Consider the following 16,512-nt stretch of genomic DNA (forward strand, 5'->3'; position numbering starts at 1 on the left):
AAACTTTATATTAGCTAGGCTTTTATATTTTGGAATTCAAAAATGATTTTGGAACGTATACAATATAGCCCAATGGCTAAGGTGAGACCTTTGGTCTCAGGTTCGATTCCTGCTGATTGCGGGTAGTTTTTTTAATTTATTTAGATAGATTTAAGTAGTTTTTTTGTCCGAGATAAGCAAGTTTCGGGTCAATGTTCAAGTTCTTGTGCGACCAGTTTCATTATATTATTATACTTGATTACTTGTACTTGTACTCTCAAAAAAAAAAAAAAAAAAATTGGATATGTTTTGCCAACAATGTTACTTTGTTTTTAAAAGCTAGCATTGTACGTATTTATAAGTTTATATCTATATTATATATAAAAGTTGAGTCACCTATACTAATCGAATTGGTTCGTTCATATGATACCAAAGTCAAATTACTCGTCTAACCTTAAAATATAATAATTTATTTCTATAGATAAAAGACAAAAAAATCTATATCAAAATTTCTCTCTCTTATGTGATAGAATCCATTATCATATTTAATTTAAAATTTAAAAGAACGGCTTATCAACATCTTTTCACTTGATATATTTTTTTATTTCTAACATTGCTCAATTTTTTATTTACATATATTTTTTCATTATATAGCACATGCTATGCATGTGCATTGATAGCTAGTATCTATAATACTCCACATACTTCACCATATATATATATTGTAATTTAATGTATATTTAAAATTTTGTTACGTGCTCTTGCATCTACTTTCTGCAGTTGATTTTGAACCAAATGGAAGTTGACATGTTTTCAAATTCAATGGACGATACATCCATACAACGCAGCTCCCACTTTGCTAGTAGCTTGAAGGTAAAACATGTACATACTCTTTATTTGTTCATTTGATTTCAAATTAAGACTTTTCCCAAAAAATAAATATTTAAAATTTTGAAATGAAACATCACTTTCTTGATATTAGAACGAGTTTTTTTAAACAGCAAACTCATGTTTTTGTCTCTACTTATAACGCTCATGCATGTAGCAATTTTATTTAATTTTCTTGGGCACTATACATGAAAGATTCTTCAGCCTTAAATCAAAATCTACATTACTCTAGCTGGTTTGTATTGCATCTGATGTTCTTATTACTTTGCATTGCTTTTAGGATTTGAAAAATCTGAGGGAACAATTATACTCAGCAGCCGAATATTTCGAGTCATCCTACGTCAAAGAGAATCATAAACATTTGTATGTCATTAATATAATAACATATCCTTTATCTTTATTATTTGTTCTGAATTCGAAAGAAATGACACGGTTTTTTGATAATTCGAATTTGATATATATATATATATATATAATTGTTTCAGTTTGGTAGAGGGGTCGAAAGATTATGTTGCCAGAGCTCTTGTCCATACTGTTGATCATTTGGGCTCTGTGGCTGATAAACTCAACAAATTCTTGGATGAAAAGGCCAATGAATTCTCTAATACAAGTCTTCGATTTTCTTCCATTCAACAGGTAAAATTAATTGATTTAGATAGTGTTTGGGAGAGCTTATTAGAAGCACTTCTCGGCTTTTTCGTTAACAAAATTTTAAAATTTTGTAAAATTTTGTTAACGAAAAGTTGAGAAGTGCTTCCTAGAAGCTTTTCAAAACACTACCTTAACTCTTATTGAAGGAGAAGCTATTTTGGCCTTTCCCAAAAAAACATTTATGGTATCGCTAATATTGTATGAATTGGTTCTTTTTGTTCACATTTTGCTCTAATTTTTCCCATAGAAAGGGTACAATATTGTGTTGTTTTTGTTGCTTATTGATTTTCTTAGCGTATTTTTAATGTTTGTAATGAAAGCGTAGAGATTAAGCACTTACCAAGGATTCTTGGATTTGAGAAGCCTATCGAAACAATCGATGATAAAGCACCATAAGAAGTACAGCATTCCAGGCAATTACGTTTATTTCACAACTTTTTGCAGTAATTCTGACTATCAATCCTTATTTTCTGTGTTTAGACATCAGCTTATTATTGTCAATTTGTCATGTCATTTTTTTAGGTGCAGCAGCAGGTAACGTTATTCCAGCCAAATCAAAGTTTTTGCACAAAAATTGCAGTCCATGTCCTGATTATGACAAGCACCAACCAGAGCAAAGTAATTTTTTGTTGCATTATGTTTTAAAACAGATAAACTTGTATATCAACCATATGTCTTAATGGGATTTTTAGATTTCTGCATGAACAGAACCAAAATTTACTTTAAAGGGATTAAGAATGTAGAACTCAGCATGCGACATAAATATAAAATCAAAGAATTAATGCCTTCCCTTTCTCTGGTTCAATTAGACTTTTATCTCATAGTCGTCGAAACACGCGATAAAAAAAGTATTAGTTGAATATTTAAAAGGCATGTGATTTATAATGAAATGAAATTTTACTTTTGCCACAGATATTCCATTTGATAAAGCTTTTCAAATAGCAAAACCAGAGCACAAATCATCTATATTAAGGTAAATGATAACATGAGAAAAATATGTTATTTTCTTGATCATACTTTTTTTGTTGACATTTCTTGGTTATATCAATCTAGCTTAAAGTATGTTTTTTTATGCAGAAAAGGACTGTCAAGGATTACAAGTGCTGAAAATTCTCCAATTTCTAAAGTCTTCTCTTACACGAGAGTTGTGTCTGATAGATCAGAATCAGGTCAGTTCTCAGTATATTTGGATTGGGGGATATGTCAAAGTGTCACTCACTCTCAAAAATTACATTTTTGAGTTTATTGTATTTATATTAAACTCGATTCATTTGATTAATTAATATACAAACAAGCCACCCCATGCAGAGTTGAGTTACATGCATGCTCACTCATAATATTTTGACATTCTTCCTTGAATTCAAACCAGGGAGATGCTCGGTCTCACCTCTTCGTTTCCCACTGAGAAGGTCGGGCACAATCCCTTATAGATCAATGTCACCAAGCCCCTCTAACAAAGAACACAAGGTATGTCACTGAATTTCATCAACCTTATAATCTCAGATATTTCTGTATTGAAGTCTAGCTTTGACGAAGAAACAACGGTAAATCGTTGTAATGTTATGTGTACGTGCATTATATGTTATTGCAGTGTCGATTAGAACCAAGACGAGCCATTTCCGTGTGCAGAAGATCCGAGATGAGAAATCCAGAAAGAGATATTGAATCTTATGTCAAGAAAAGTAGCCATATGCTCAAAGCATTTCTCAACATACATCGATCAAGAAAGGAATTGTAGATTATCGGAGATGATAGATACAGAATGTTCCATTACAAATACATGCACAATCATGATCCTTTTTGACATTTATCCACTCATAAAATTTTCCAGAAAATTTACCCGTCGCGGATTTTAAATAACAAAACTTCGTGCTAATATTACTGCGCCTGCAAAGAGACAGAATGAGATTGTTTCAAGTAAATTTCCGTTAATATAATGCAATAGAATATACTGTAATTTAGCATCACAAACCATGTCTACGGGGAGATTACTTCATCATTTATGTTGATATATGTATCTTTAATTAAAGGAAGAATAAAGGAGATACTGTTCAAGAAAATCCGCCTTATAACCCAACAACAACAAATTTTGAGCGGAAAGGAAGCATAATGCTTCCATATATAACATATAAAGTATAAACATACTATACGATTTCTGCATGGAGGGAATCACGGGGTCCATGCCAGCATACAAACATGTCGAAAGGCAGACATAATATGGGGATAATCCGAATATTTAAGACGGATAATGATAGCGCAGAATTTACACAACTGCATTTGCCATCATGGCTGTATTATTTGGCATCAAGCTGCAAGATTGTACGGGATGATTAAGGGCTGCAAGGCCACATATTATATCATTTCAACATATAAAAAACTTACCTGAAACGACATACTCGGTCACATTCTTCTAAGTATCATGAGATCGGGAAATAGTGATGGTGTATACATTTTGAACACCATGTATGAAGGGAAGTTATACGGGAAGTATTACACATTTGCTTTTGTTCAAAATCCAAGATCAAAACTTGGGAATTCGGCTATTTCCTTTGCAATGAAATCGAATGTACCCTCCTGTCCAACATCCGAGGGATCTTGAGAAGCACCGTTATTTGAATCAGCCATACCAAAATCAGGAACTCCTCCTACATTGTCTACACCACTGGTTCCTTTGTTTTCTTCACAAAACTATAGCAACAAGGAAAACAATGTCACTGTTAACAAAGCTCAAAATTCATATACAGGAAAAGGTGTTTACATATTTGACCTTTTCAATTATCCCTGAGTTCAAATCATTTGTTGATGCGGCAGTTAGTTTAGTTCCATGCTCTGCAAGGTTACAGTACAATAAATCATCATAAAGAGCCAGGTTTTAGGCATGAACATTATGAAACATAGCTTGCCTCTGTATGAAATGATTTGGGAGGGATTTTCAAGCTCCACATTTTTGTTCGCTTCCATGAGAGATGCTGATGTTGAAGTTGTTTGTCCAAATGAATCCGAGGTCGGAGTTACCAGTATTTGAGGCTCTGAAGCTGAAGAAATTGACTCCAACTCACTATTGTCAGTGCCCTCAACATTGCAGGTGAGCAATGCATGGCTATCAGTTCCAGAGCTGCAGTAAAGTACAAAATTTAAAAGAAAATCCACACTTATTTAAGGTTAGCAAAATGACCATGAATGAGTTTAATCATCATATATATTCCACTGAAAGCAAGATTAACTATGAAAGTGTGTGCACATGGCCAAGGGAGAAACGAATGCTTTGGTCGAAGTTTTCCATGATACAACATGTTCCATTGGTGTAACCAGTTCGACAAATCTTCAGCTGATATCACGAAATATTTTTTTCTAATTCAAAACTCCTGTAAATTGTTTTTGGCCAAGCTAAGGCAGTTAAGGATATCCAACCAAAAATTAGTTGACATCGTCTCAGTAGAAAGTGCTAGCTCTGTCAAACAGCAAAATCATTTCCCACAGAAGTGAGATTCATAAATAGGAACAACAGTACAGTTAATGTTTCCTATGTCATTTTTCAGAAAATATTTTTCATATCCAAAATTGAAATTGATCATTACCATTGCATTTCATTTTCTATCCCAAGTATATATTTGTTCATATTTTCATGTTTCCTAATGTACTTTCATTCATATCCATAATTTTAAAATGTGTCAGTGTGCATACCATTAGAAATACATACACATGGTGTGTGTGTGTGTGTGTGTGTGTGTGTGTTTATATACATATGAAATAATAGAATCAGGTAATTCTTAAATGACAAGACATCTACAATAAAACAATGTCATCTTCAGGACATGATAGCAAACATAAGTTATGTTCTCCAATATTAACTTCCAAAAAGGATTCCCCAGAAACACAAATATCTGCAAATGCCAAAACAAAAGGGAAAACTACCATGAGTTTTGCTTGTTAATCTACAGAAAAAGAACTACTAAGAACCAAGACAGTTTAAGACAAGTGTGTTTTGATTACTAACAAATGCATTGATAACTTCAAGACTGTGAAACCTGAATCTGTTTACAGCACTCCAATTGCAAAATTAACCAGAATATACTATTTTTATATGTGATTACATTTTTTAGTAGTATGCACACCTGAGACAGAATGCAGTTGACCTAGCCTGAAATCTTGTATTTTCAGAAACGGAGCGATTTTCTGCATCATTCAGAATTTCAACATCCTCACATTTTAAAATCTTATTGCTGCAATCATCATCCGAAACTTCTTCTATTACTTTAACTTCTGCACATCCATTACAATTTTGTGCATAAATGTTTATTGGATGCTTGATATCAGAATGAACTGAAGAATGCGAGCCACGGTGCTGTAAATGTTTGTTCTCTGAGACCAACTTTTCCTGAATCATGGGTTTCCGGAGAATGGACAAGATTTCACGGGCTGCCACAATATTAAAACTTGCAGCATTTCAGCTTAGGAGAAGGAATTAGGATGTACAAGAAATAACTCATAAAATTGTAAATAAAGGGATGAGTGTTGAACAAGAAGAGTGAGACATAAGAAGAGTGAGACATCATTTGACATTGTAGATAGATTGGATAGGCGCTGCTACTAGTACTAAAAGAGATAGAAAATTTATTATCTGAATTTATATTGATCTAGAACATATACGGATATACTAATTGTAATGCACTAATGCTATCCAGATCAAGGGATTTTATTACCAGCACGTTTAGGCACACTTGTAGGTGTTCTACAAATTATGTTGGTGTTTACAACCTTGGAACTTGAATCACCAAATTCAGAATGTTCCTTTTGAGAAGTGTTGTATTGTGGTTGTCCTTGCATCAAAGCCAACATGAAAATATGAGATGAGATAATTAGATGACATGCCTCCCCAAGTCAAGCATCCTTGGGAAAAAAATGAAAACATTTCAATTCACCATAAAATGCTTTAGTTGGATGTACTTGTTTACATTTTAAAATAAATGAAAAATTCAAACTACAGTTCAATATGTATGGATCATCTCCACCTCTTGAATAGCATAGAAATCTAACAAAATCTGGAAAAAAAAATTTGAACTACGGCACAAGGAAAAGTAACGAAAAAAGAGACATTCATCCTCTTATAGTTACACTGCTAGCTTAGTCTTATGCAAGCAGTTCAAAAATTCTGTTGCTTTTTTATTTTGTACTGGGGACATATTCCTCCATGATTTGTGATATATATGCTGGCCAATTTTTCCAAACCCTCAAAATAGGCATGCATGAAGTTGATAATAATGAAAAACAGTAAGATTTACCAAAATGCAGACTTCAATAAATGTGGTAGAAAGGGGTGTACCGGCATGAAATTTCTCGTTGCATGACATTTCAACTCGACTATCAGATGTATTTTTTCCAACTAGTTTGTGAATTTTCCCAGGTGGAGTCAAATTGATGGGCAGCTTATGATCTTCCTGTTCTCCAATCTCTACCAAATGACCCTCAAATGCTAGTGATTCACCACAATTAATTGGTTCATTCTTTTTCAGAAATCTGCTATCCAAGAGCCGTTTGTTTGTATCATACAACATGACCTTATGTCAGAAAACAGTAAAAAAGAAATTAATATATTGAAAGGATGAGAGCAGCAAACATTATGAATGTGAAAAAAAAAAAAAGAAACAGTGAAGACGATTCAAGCCTTAATTTAAAATGACTTGGTGTAGATGAACAGTTGGCGGTAGGCCCTTACAATTGTTATTGAGAAATGAAGAAATAAACAAAGCCTGACCGTAAGATATCAATACTTAAATAAAACGATCAAAATCAAATCCATGTTACAGCTGAATATCTCATAAACATTCAGATCTTGATATCGCGATTGATGCATAATAAATTAAAGAATTTTGTGAACTCAAAACCCAAGGGAAAGATGAGAAAAGGGAGGGAGAACTTATATATGAAGTATAGGATAGAAAATCGTAATGAATTTTAAGGTTTTTCCCTCACTTCCAGCTTTCTTTTCACTGACTTTAATTATTATTGGTTGTTCTACGACAACCTTGCCTAGAACAATTTGCATCAAGCTTCTCCATGTCCTGCTTATATCATTGGATACTTGGCTGCTAAGACATCAATAATGCAAGTTGTGCAGCTTTGTTTTGGATTGTTTCATCTCGAAGGTGTGTCGTAAGGGTTTCAAGTAATCATCCAATTCGACCAACATAATGTTCATTCTGCTTACATTCTAAGTTAGACAACCTCTAAATCCATGAGATCGAGAAAGTTGTAGAGTTCAAGGCTTATATTATATACTACAGCTAAATTTTACGTATACTGCAGTAGTCCAATACTTGAACTCTCAACTTCTAGGCTCCTTCTAATAACTTCACTTTTCTTTTCTTTTTTTAGGTATAACTTCAAATTTAATCCTACCTTAATTTATCGAGTTTCACGTTGAAGCAATTGGAGAGACTCAGGTTTAAGGGTAAAAACTATTTGGAGACGCTCAGTTTAAGTGTTAAAAGTGTATTGAAGAGAGAGCTGGTGATTACACCAAAAATTTGTGGTCCTGGCATTGTACTTGCCACCATAATTTAAGCTGATATGTTTATTGAAATCAAGTGCAAGTAAGATAGCCAAATGACTGTTGGAACTACTAGTATATAAAAAGTGAAATTTTGGTTTTGCGGTAAAAATGTGTTGAGACCTGCCTCCCTTGTGATCCACGAACTATAAGCTGTAAAAATCCATCATGAAACTTCTTCGCCTTTTGTGTTAACTGTGTAGTATACAATACCTGCCATTCTTGGTCAGAAAAGAGAATTATTAATTTTTCTCAAAAGAACGGCTGGAAAAAGAATTAGCAAATTATCGAAACTTAAAAGAACATAACTATTTACCAGACACCAGTCATTGGGTCACATGCCATGGAAAAACATATGTTTGTTTAAAAAACATTTGGCGAAAGATGAAATGAGAAGCCAATATTTTACAAAATAAATCCGTTGCTTTCAAATTTTAATGCATACCTCAACTGTAATTAATTACTATAGAAATTGAGATGTTGAATTAACATACATAATTTATTACCATTGTGACAAATTTATAATAAGAAATTGGGGTAGCTGATAATCCCCTTTATCGTTTCCTTTTATTATTTAGGTGGGTGTACAGAATATAGGGAATTGTAAACTTAGTGTACTAAAATGAATCCTATAACCACCTTGCACCTGACAAATAGTCGAAGATTATGCTTTCAAGTGTATGGTCCAGTCAAGGCCTTACCTGTTTTAGTGGATTTTGTCATGTCCAGAAAACTTGGTGAAGGTGAAGACTTATACCTTTTCAATTCACTCTTCTTGAACTCTGAAAAATGAGAATAACTTTTAAGCTTGTCAACTAAGATCTCACAAATATCAGAGTCATTTAGAGTTGAAAGTTTTCAAAATTTCGAGGACAATAAGTCACAAAAACAATATACTGCTAGAAGAATATTAACCAAGCACAGAGAAAAGTGTACAATGCAATCATTCTTTCAACACAAAGCACAGAGAAAAATAGTGAACAGACCTCGGATAATTTTTTGTGATGGACTTAACTTAATCAGTCGAGTGCTTTCCCCAAAAGAAGGCTTCCTATCTTTTAAACAAAACATGGGTTTGAACACAGCTAAAAATTGATCAATTTCCTAAATTTTAATGAAGAAGTGAAGAACCAGCTCTAAATTAAAACATAAAGAAGAAGAAAACTTTAAGGAAGTGCAAACAGAACCTGAGTTATTTTTGTACCCATGGTTGTATGATGAACTTAATTTCTCTTTAACTTTCTTATCGTTATCTTGATAATTCAAACTAGAAAAAGGTTTATTCCCTCCACATTGCTCGCCAATGTCCACGAGGTAGGAATCAAATATCATTGATTCACCAGATTCGATAACATCGTCTTTTTTCGCAAACCTAGTCTCCAAGAGCTTGTCGTATTCATCATAAAGCATAATCTGTGGATGATTTTAAAAAGAAATCCAATAAATTAAAAGTCATACAAGCATAAAAATCATGTTCAAACGTGCCCAAAGTCAGAGTTTAAACAAAGGCTAGTTAAAATTAGTGTTTGATGAAAATGTGAATCATTATTGTGCAAAAGGAAGCAATATCAACGAACATGAACCCCGATTAAACTAGTCGGACCATAAATAAATCCTGCTTGTAGTTAAAAAAATAAAACAAAATCAAGCTTTAAGTTAGTCAAAATGATTGGTCGAAATTCAAGGACAAGGATAGAAGAGCTTTCCAAATCCTGAATATGGTTACAGCAGTCTACTATCTATTATCTAAACAGCTGAAAAAAGAAAATTAACAACAAAAGCGAAAACGCAAGCACTAAAATAGAGGCAAACGCAGTAAAAATGTATTTTCAAGTAAAACTATCTGCTTCTCCCATGAAGATCCATCTCGAATATAAGAATCCAATATAAATAACCAATATATCAATTTCAACTTTTTTTGCTGATGAGAGACAATTTCAGCTCAACACAGCAAGTATTAAATCGCGAGCTTAAAACATGAAAAAATTACACCACGATAACTGAAAATCGCCTAAAGTATAATCTAAATACAGATTTCAAAGAAAAGCTTAAAAATAAAACAAAAACCTTGTAGCCAGTGTCTTGAAGCTCTAAATAACCGTCTTGATAGACTTTGCGCTTCTGCTTAACATGCTTCGTGTAAGTCACGCTCCATCGCTTCAAATTCCCCATGTTTTGTGCGTTTCACGAAACTCGGAAAATTGCTAGAGTAAAATCTCACGCAGATGTGAATCGAATAACAGAAATCACAGGTTTTGTTCACAAAAAAAAATATTGATTACTGATGGATTTCAGAGAAAAACGAAATTGGAGAAAATTGACGCATCTCATGTGTGCGGAGAAAGACGGTGGCGGGAACGTGAAATCAAATACCCTCGGTTTAGAGTTTTGATTTAATTTATCTATTTCTTTTTTTATGCAATTTAACTATTTTTTAAGAATCTCTATTATAAGTTTTTTTAAAAAAAAAAAGAATCTCTAATTTACCTCGTCTCTATTAAGTATTAATAATCTTTATTATATGCTGTCAGATACTAGTATATACTATATACAATAGAGCAATGCTACATGTACAATGAATTTGTGTATTCATAACTGTGAAAATTAATTTAATTTTTAAGATTAACATTTTTAAAGTAAAGTTTTATTTGTTGGTATAATTATAGCTTTTATTTATTATTTCAGAAAGATAACATAATAATATTTTAGGGGAAAACAAATAAAGAATATATATATTTGTAGGAATAATATACTATAATATGATAAGTATGACTGGGAAAAGTATTTTTAACATCTAAGATAATATTAAACCGGTTAATAAACTTCGAGATTAATAGTGTTCGGTTCAGCAAGATTATAGAAGGGATCCCAGATCTACACAACTTTAACTTGAAGTTAAACCGGTTATTAATTAAGGTACAACAAATTTTCATATATATTAAAACTAGGCCAGGCCGGATGACGAAATCCAGTTCCTAAACTGCATTCATCTGCGATTTCTTTTCAGCTAAGTCCAGCTCTGATTGGGCCTTTCTTTCGGCCATGATTCTTTTGGTTGACTTGTAGAAGGCAGCGTATAATAAAAGCTGGGCCAGCCCAAGAAATGTTCCCATCCCGTTTGGAGCCTACGTCGTAAAATGAAAAGGAGTCAACTTTATGAAGGAAAAAAAAATTGGTTAAATATAGAAATATATTTTACGATCGAGTTTGTATATATAGAAATAATATGTTCTATCAAATAAACTCACATTTTTAGTGAACTGGATTACAAATCACTTGGTTTAAAATATTTTTCAAGAAAGAGATTGAAGTGATTTTAATTTTGAATACCATGCAAAATACATCTTTTAAATAGAGGTTGAACTCCTTAAAGTCACAAAGAACTTATAAAAGTCTAGGAAAAAGAAACCAATAAATTCAATGTCTAAAATGTGATTAATTTGCGAATAAGATTCTGTCTCAGCTTTTTTTTTACAAAATTTTTTGGTGATGCCGATGACTTACAACAATGAAGGGATCGAAACGAATAAGGGCGTAAGCGGTCCAACTAATCCCATTGAGGAAGGAGAAGAGAGACAGGAAGAACGGCATGTATTCCACACTTCTCGTTGTGATCACCAGCTTCTGCAACCACATCGATCCAAAAATATACATATACATTGTCACATAAACTCAATAATCATCCGAATTCGCATGCATCCGAGCTTTCGAGAAAAAGGAGAGATTTTCTAATTCCTTTTAACTTTTTATAGATTTAATCAATTCAAGAAACTATATAATATATATATCATAAAGAAAACATCGAGGATATGTTTTTTTATTTTATATTTTTGGCTTTTTTGAATATAAAATGTAATAATATTGATGTATGTAATGGTACGTACGTACGTACCATGACGGACAAGGGGGACGCGTACATCATAATGTTCCCTATCATGCAAACGCTACCGACGACGGTGGAGCGGAGCTTTGTGGAATGAACCAAAGTCAAGACAAGAAGGGCTAAAACCGCCACGAAAATGCACTCCGCCGCCACCGTCGCCACCAGCTTGAGGCGTTTCTTGGCGTCGGAGAATGCGATGAAGAGCGACAGATACACGATCTCGATGACCAAGCCCGCGCCATTGATGGTCACCACTAGGGTACTGTGAGGGTGCACCACGGGCAGCCCGTACAGAACCCATAGCCCGCAGTTGATGAATGTGGCCAAGTATGGTACCGGCGAGTATTGTTCCACCGATTTTTTCCTCCATATCCGATAAAATGTCGGCCTATATATGAAAATTCATATTTTATTTTTTTTAAAAAAAAATGCAATCTTTTTCGACTATGCATACGTAATATATTACACTATCACATCGAAAGACTAAAAAAAGTTGTGCTTTTTTTAATAAAAAAATAAATTTCAACGATAAATCAAGAACATTCTTAAATAAAATGAAGACGTGAAACGAAGCGCTTACACAGGAGACAGGAACAATACGAGGGCTATGACGTTACCTGGAAAAAAAAAATTAAACATATCACAAACAGAAACCAGTTATTTCTCTATACATCTTAGAAAAATAAAAAAAATAATTCACTCAATTAACCAATTAATCTAGCTAAAATCTTAGCCAGAAATCAGAAAATAAAAACAAAAATAAAAAATTAACACGACGTTGCATGCGTAAAAAAATTCACTTAATGGGACCATTTTCAATGTTTTTTTTTACGTATATTATATATATATAAAAACACACACACATATACTAACCTATGATTCCAACTACAGTGCGAGCATCCTCCTTGGAAAACATGATGGATAATTATATTTGTTTAAAAATATATATATATTTATTGTTTGAATTAATTTGTTGAATGCATGAAAGAAAAGAGACAGGAATGGTGCATATATATAGGCAAGAAGGGAAGAGGTTTGGTTTGGCTTTTGTGCTACATACGCGAGTTGTTAGTGTCACCTGCGTGACATGTACTGGCCGGTGAAAATCAGACCAACACATGGATTTTTTATTATTATTATAATTATAAATATATAATCCGGTAACGATTTAATGCGGCACTTTTTTCAAGGTTATGAAAATCCAGAAAATGTTAGTGATTTTGGTTGAATTGAGAGGACCTTTTTTTCTATATTATATTAGTGTTGGGTGTTTGTATCATTAGAATAATTATTTAAACATGATAATTTTTATTATTTTAAAATTAATGAATTTTAACAATATTTTTTAATAAGAGTGATATAAGTATTTAAAATTTAGAACTATGGATATGGATTTTAAAAACAATTAAATGATTTTAAAAAATTTGCAAAGTGGATGATCTTACACAAGATACCAAATGTTGTTACTATGGGAATTAATATTTTATAATATAAAATATATATAGTTATCCTTAATAAAATACTATAAAGGGATTAAAAACAGGTGATGGAATTTAATGAATTCTCGGCCATGTTTTTATCTTGAAAAACTATTACACTATGTTTGGATCACGGGAATTTGATGGGATTTGGTGGGATTTGGAATTGAAAATACCGTTTTAGTGTTTGGCAACTTGGGATTTGAAAACGGGATTGGTATTTGGTGGGATTTCATAGGATTTCACGGGATTTCACGAGATTTGAGTTTATAAAGCAATAAAATTATTTTTAATAATAAATTCATATACTTTACTTATAAATTTTAAGTTTTTTTTATAATTTTTTTTATAAAATATCATTTATCCAAAATTTATACTATCAAATTCCAAAATATATTTTAACTTTTTGCCAAACACAAAATGAAATTTCAATTCCATTGATTTTAAAATCCAAATCCAATTTCAAATCCAAATTCAATTTCAAATTCCATTTTTTAGACATCCAAACACAATGTTATTAAAAGTGTTATTACATGAGAATAGATCGACGTATACTCACTCCGTCTCCTACAGCCTTATTTTTTCTTCACGTGGATTAATAAAAATAATTGAAAAATAAATTATGTACAAATTTTTTATTTGATCTCTATCTGTTACATTCAAAAAATGTGTGCAAAATTATCAAGATTTAGTTAATAAGAGTATTTTAGTAAAAGAGTGTAAATAGTATTACTAACTATAGTGTATATCTATATATTTAGGACAAAAAAATTGTGGCCTATATAATCGAGATGAATGGGGTATATGAAATGTAATTTTAATTTTTGAAAAAAAAAAATCCGTTATTTTGTTTCCTTTAATTCCGTCATGAAAAAATGAATGTTTTATTGTTAATTTGTTATGACTAAGTGGGTGCACTGAATTCGAGTCAAACCAATCCTTATCCATAGATATTTGCATTTAAATTGGGTGCTCATTTTGACATATGAATATCCAGATGGAGTAAATGCGGGGAAATTTGCGGTAATGGATTACAGCTTTTGTATACATATATATACGTAGACACACATTTTGCTTTATCTTTAAAGTGGGGATTATATTATTAAAAGAAGAAAGAAAAAAAAGTCGGGATTATGCCTTTAAAGAAATTAGTTGGGAACGGATTTATATATATATATATATATATATATATATATATATATATATATATTCGAATTGGTGAACACCTACGGATATTTATGCAAGTAACGTGATGTCCAATACATTCGATATATCAATGTCATATCAGTAGATGTTCATGGAGTCATGTATATATTCATGATGAATGCTCACTATATCAAAACTTATATATATGTGTGTGTCTTCTGTTTTATGCTCTAGTACTTTCCGTATTATAATTTTCATTATCTCAAAATTTATTAAATACATTTTATTATTTTCTTAAATCAACAATTACTCTTCATTGAACGAGCTCATGTACGTTGGTTGGGTGCAATAATTGTCTTTATTGAATGGGGTAATCGTAACGTAATGTTTGTGATGTTGTGTGGCTTAAATAATTTGAGTTGCACCATTAAATCTAATTATATTTTTTGGTAAAACGACAAACGTTCGGTCCTACAATTGGTATCGAGCAAAGTCACGAGTTCAATTTTCATTGATGACAAATAGTGCAATTATTGGTAGTTTGGTAAAGTAGTAGCAAGCGTCGATCTCACATATTATAACTAATTTATTTTCAAAATATACAACTATTTAGAATCATTTTTATGCCACACGTCTTAATTATAAATACCTTGTAACACGATTTTAGTGATGAATGTTGCCAGTTTATTTGAACACCGTAGGCGTAGGAGAGCGACATGTAGTCGTGCATGGTGACAGGTTCTTCATGGTTTCAACGTGAAAAAAGGCATGCGTTTGGTGTTTTCGTTTTTCGCTTTTCAACTTCCGGCGATTAATCACTTTTATTGTGTGAAATAATTAATGGAAGAGAAGAATTTTATGGATTCGGATCCTCTGCTGTGAAGCCGATTTTAGTAAACCCCGGCCCATACGACCAATATTTGTAACGACTAACGGGTTACACTGAGAGAAATACTCCTTACATATTTTTAACAATTAGATGGTGTGATATCTTATTGAAAAGCCAAGATTAAATTAAAATAGAGCATTAATATGAGAGTGTTTTGGAAAGTTTTTACTTATTGTAGAGATTATTTTGAAATTTATGAGAAGCTAAAGTAAGGAGTGTTTGAAAATATAAGTTGAAAGCTAATACAAGCTATAAAGTTTAATGTTTGGAAAATAATTGCTTTCAAAATTAATTTTTAATTAAATAACAACCATAAGCTTATTTAATTATTTAATTTTTCATACTCACACACTATAAAAATGATTTATATATTATTATTATATTATGAATTTTGTATCAAAGTTAATTTATTTTTTATAACAGAAAATATATAAGATTAATAAAAATAAAATATAAAAAACGACAAAATTTTTTAGAAATATACAAGATATGAACAAAAAAATTTATGAAAATGCAATATATATGGAAAAATTGTTTTTTTAGTCCTATATGTTTGTCATATTGCGATTTTAGTCCTCTATATTTTCAGATTTCAGTTTTAGTCCGCTATCTTTATTTTTTTGGCAATTGTAGTCTTTTTTCTGATGTGACGCTGATGTGCCACCAATTCAGTGGTGATGTGGAGCTGACGTGTATAGTGACACATAAAAATTTTCAAATAAAAATGACTGAAATTGCCAAAATTGAAACATGCGGACTAAAACAGAAATATGAAAACATAAAGGACCGAAATCGCAAAATGACAAATATAAATGACCAAAATTACAGTTTTTTCAATATATATATATATTTAAATAAATGCTTGTAATAACAATATAAAATTAAAAAAAATATTTTCTTAAAAGAATACGTAATATGACAAGTTTGTTAAGGATATAAATGTAAATTTATAATTTTATACCTCAAACAAAAAAACAGAAGCAAAAACAAATCAAAATTTTGCTTCTTGTTTTTGGGTAAAAGTTGTAGAAGTTAAAACAGAATTTAA

At 31.7% G+C, this 16,512-nt stretch overlaps 3 protein-coding genes across 7 annotated transcripts; 1 reads left to right on the plus strand and 2 right to left on the minus strand.

Annotated features, from left to right (window-relative positions):
* Positions 1–735: 735 nt before the first annotated feature.
* Positions 736–3,656, plus strand: LOC140871812 (protein ABIL2-like). Its single transcript, XM_073274538.1, has 9 exons — positions 736–852; positions 1,148–1,230; positions 1,353–1,503; positions 1,844–1,931; positions 2,041–2,136; positions 2,431–2,491; positions 2,596–2,687; positions 2,888–2,985; positions 3,110–3,656. Exons 1-9 carry the CDS (start codon positions 775–777, stop codon positions 3,254–3,256), a joined length of 894 nt encoding a protein of 297 aa, XP_073130639.1. The 5' UTR covers positions 736–774; the 3' UTR covers positions 3,257–3,656.
* LOC140871810 (uncharacterized) lies at positions 3,308–10,407 on the minus strand. Of its 5 annotated transcripts, XM_073274534.1 has the most exons (13): positions 10,136–10,407; positions 9,256–9,481; positions 9,055–9,123; positions 8,770–8,850; positions 8,192–8,289; positions 6,842–7,076; positions 6,222–6,338; positions 5,634–5,937; positions 4,422–4,633; positions 4,286–4,347; positions 3,901–4,206; positions 3,664–3,827; positions 3,328–3,405 (listed from the first exon to the last, which is right to left on the minus strand). In XM_073274534.1, exons 1-11 carry the CDS (start codon positions 10,238–10,240, stop codon positions 4,027–4,029), a joined length of 1,689 nt encoding a protein of 562 aa, XP_073130635.1. In that variant the 5' UTR covers positions 10,241–10,407; the 3' UTR covers positions 3,328–3,405; positions 3,664–3,827; positions 3,901–4,026. The 5 variants fall into 5 exon arrangements, with proteins under 5 accessions (XP_073130634.1, XP_073130635.1, XP_073130633.1 ...); XM_073274533.1 differs by lacking the exon at positions 3,664–3,827 and having other exon boundaries at positions 3,308–3,405; XM_073274532.1 differs by having other exon boundaries at positions 3,664–4,206.
* Positions 10,408–10,917: 510 nt separating this feature from the next.
* LOC140872307 (bidirectional sugar transporter SWEET7) lies at positions 10,918–12,916 on the minus strand. The gene is made up of 5 exons (XM_073275128.1): positions 12,825–12,916; positions 12,532–12,568; positions 11,961–12,339; positions 11,573–11,692; positions 10,918–11,193 (listed from the first exon to the last, which is right to left on the minus strand). The coding sequence occupies exons 1-5, from the start codon at positions 12,865–12,867 to the stop codon at positions 11,044–11,046; spliced, it is 729 nt and encodes a 242-aa protein (XP_073131229.1). The 5' UTR covers positions 12,868–12,916; the 3' UTR covers positions 10,918–11,043.
* Positions 12,917–16,512: the final 3,596 nt, after the last annotated feature.

The sequence above is a fragment of the Henckelia pumila genome, unplaced genomic scaffold (assembly GCF_033568475.1).
Source record: "Henckelia pumila isolate YLH828 unplaced genomic scaffold, ASM3356847v2 CTG_461:::fragment_3, whole genome shotgun sequence".
Lineage (NCBI taxonomy): Eukaryota > Viridiplantae > Streptophyta > Magnoliopsida > Lamiales > Gesneriaceae > Henckelia > Henckelia pumila.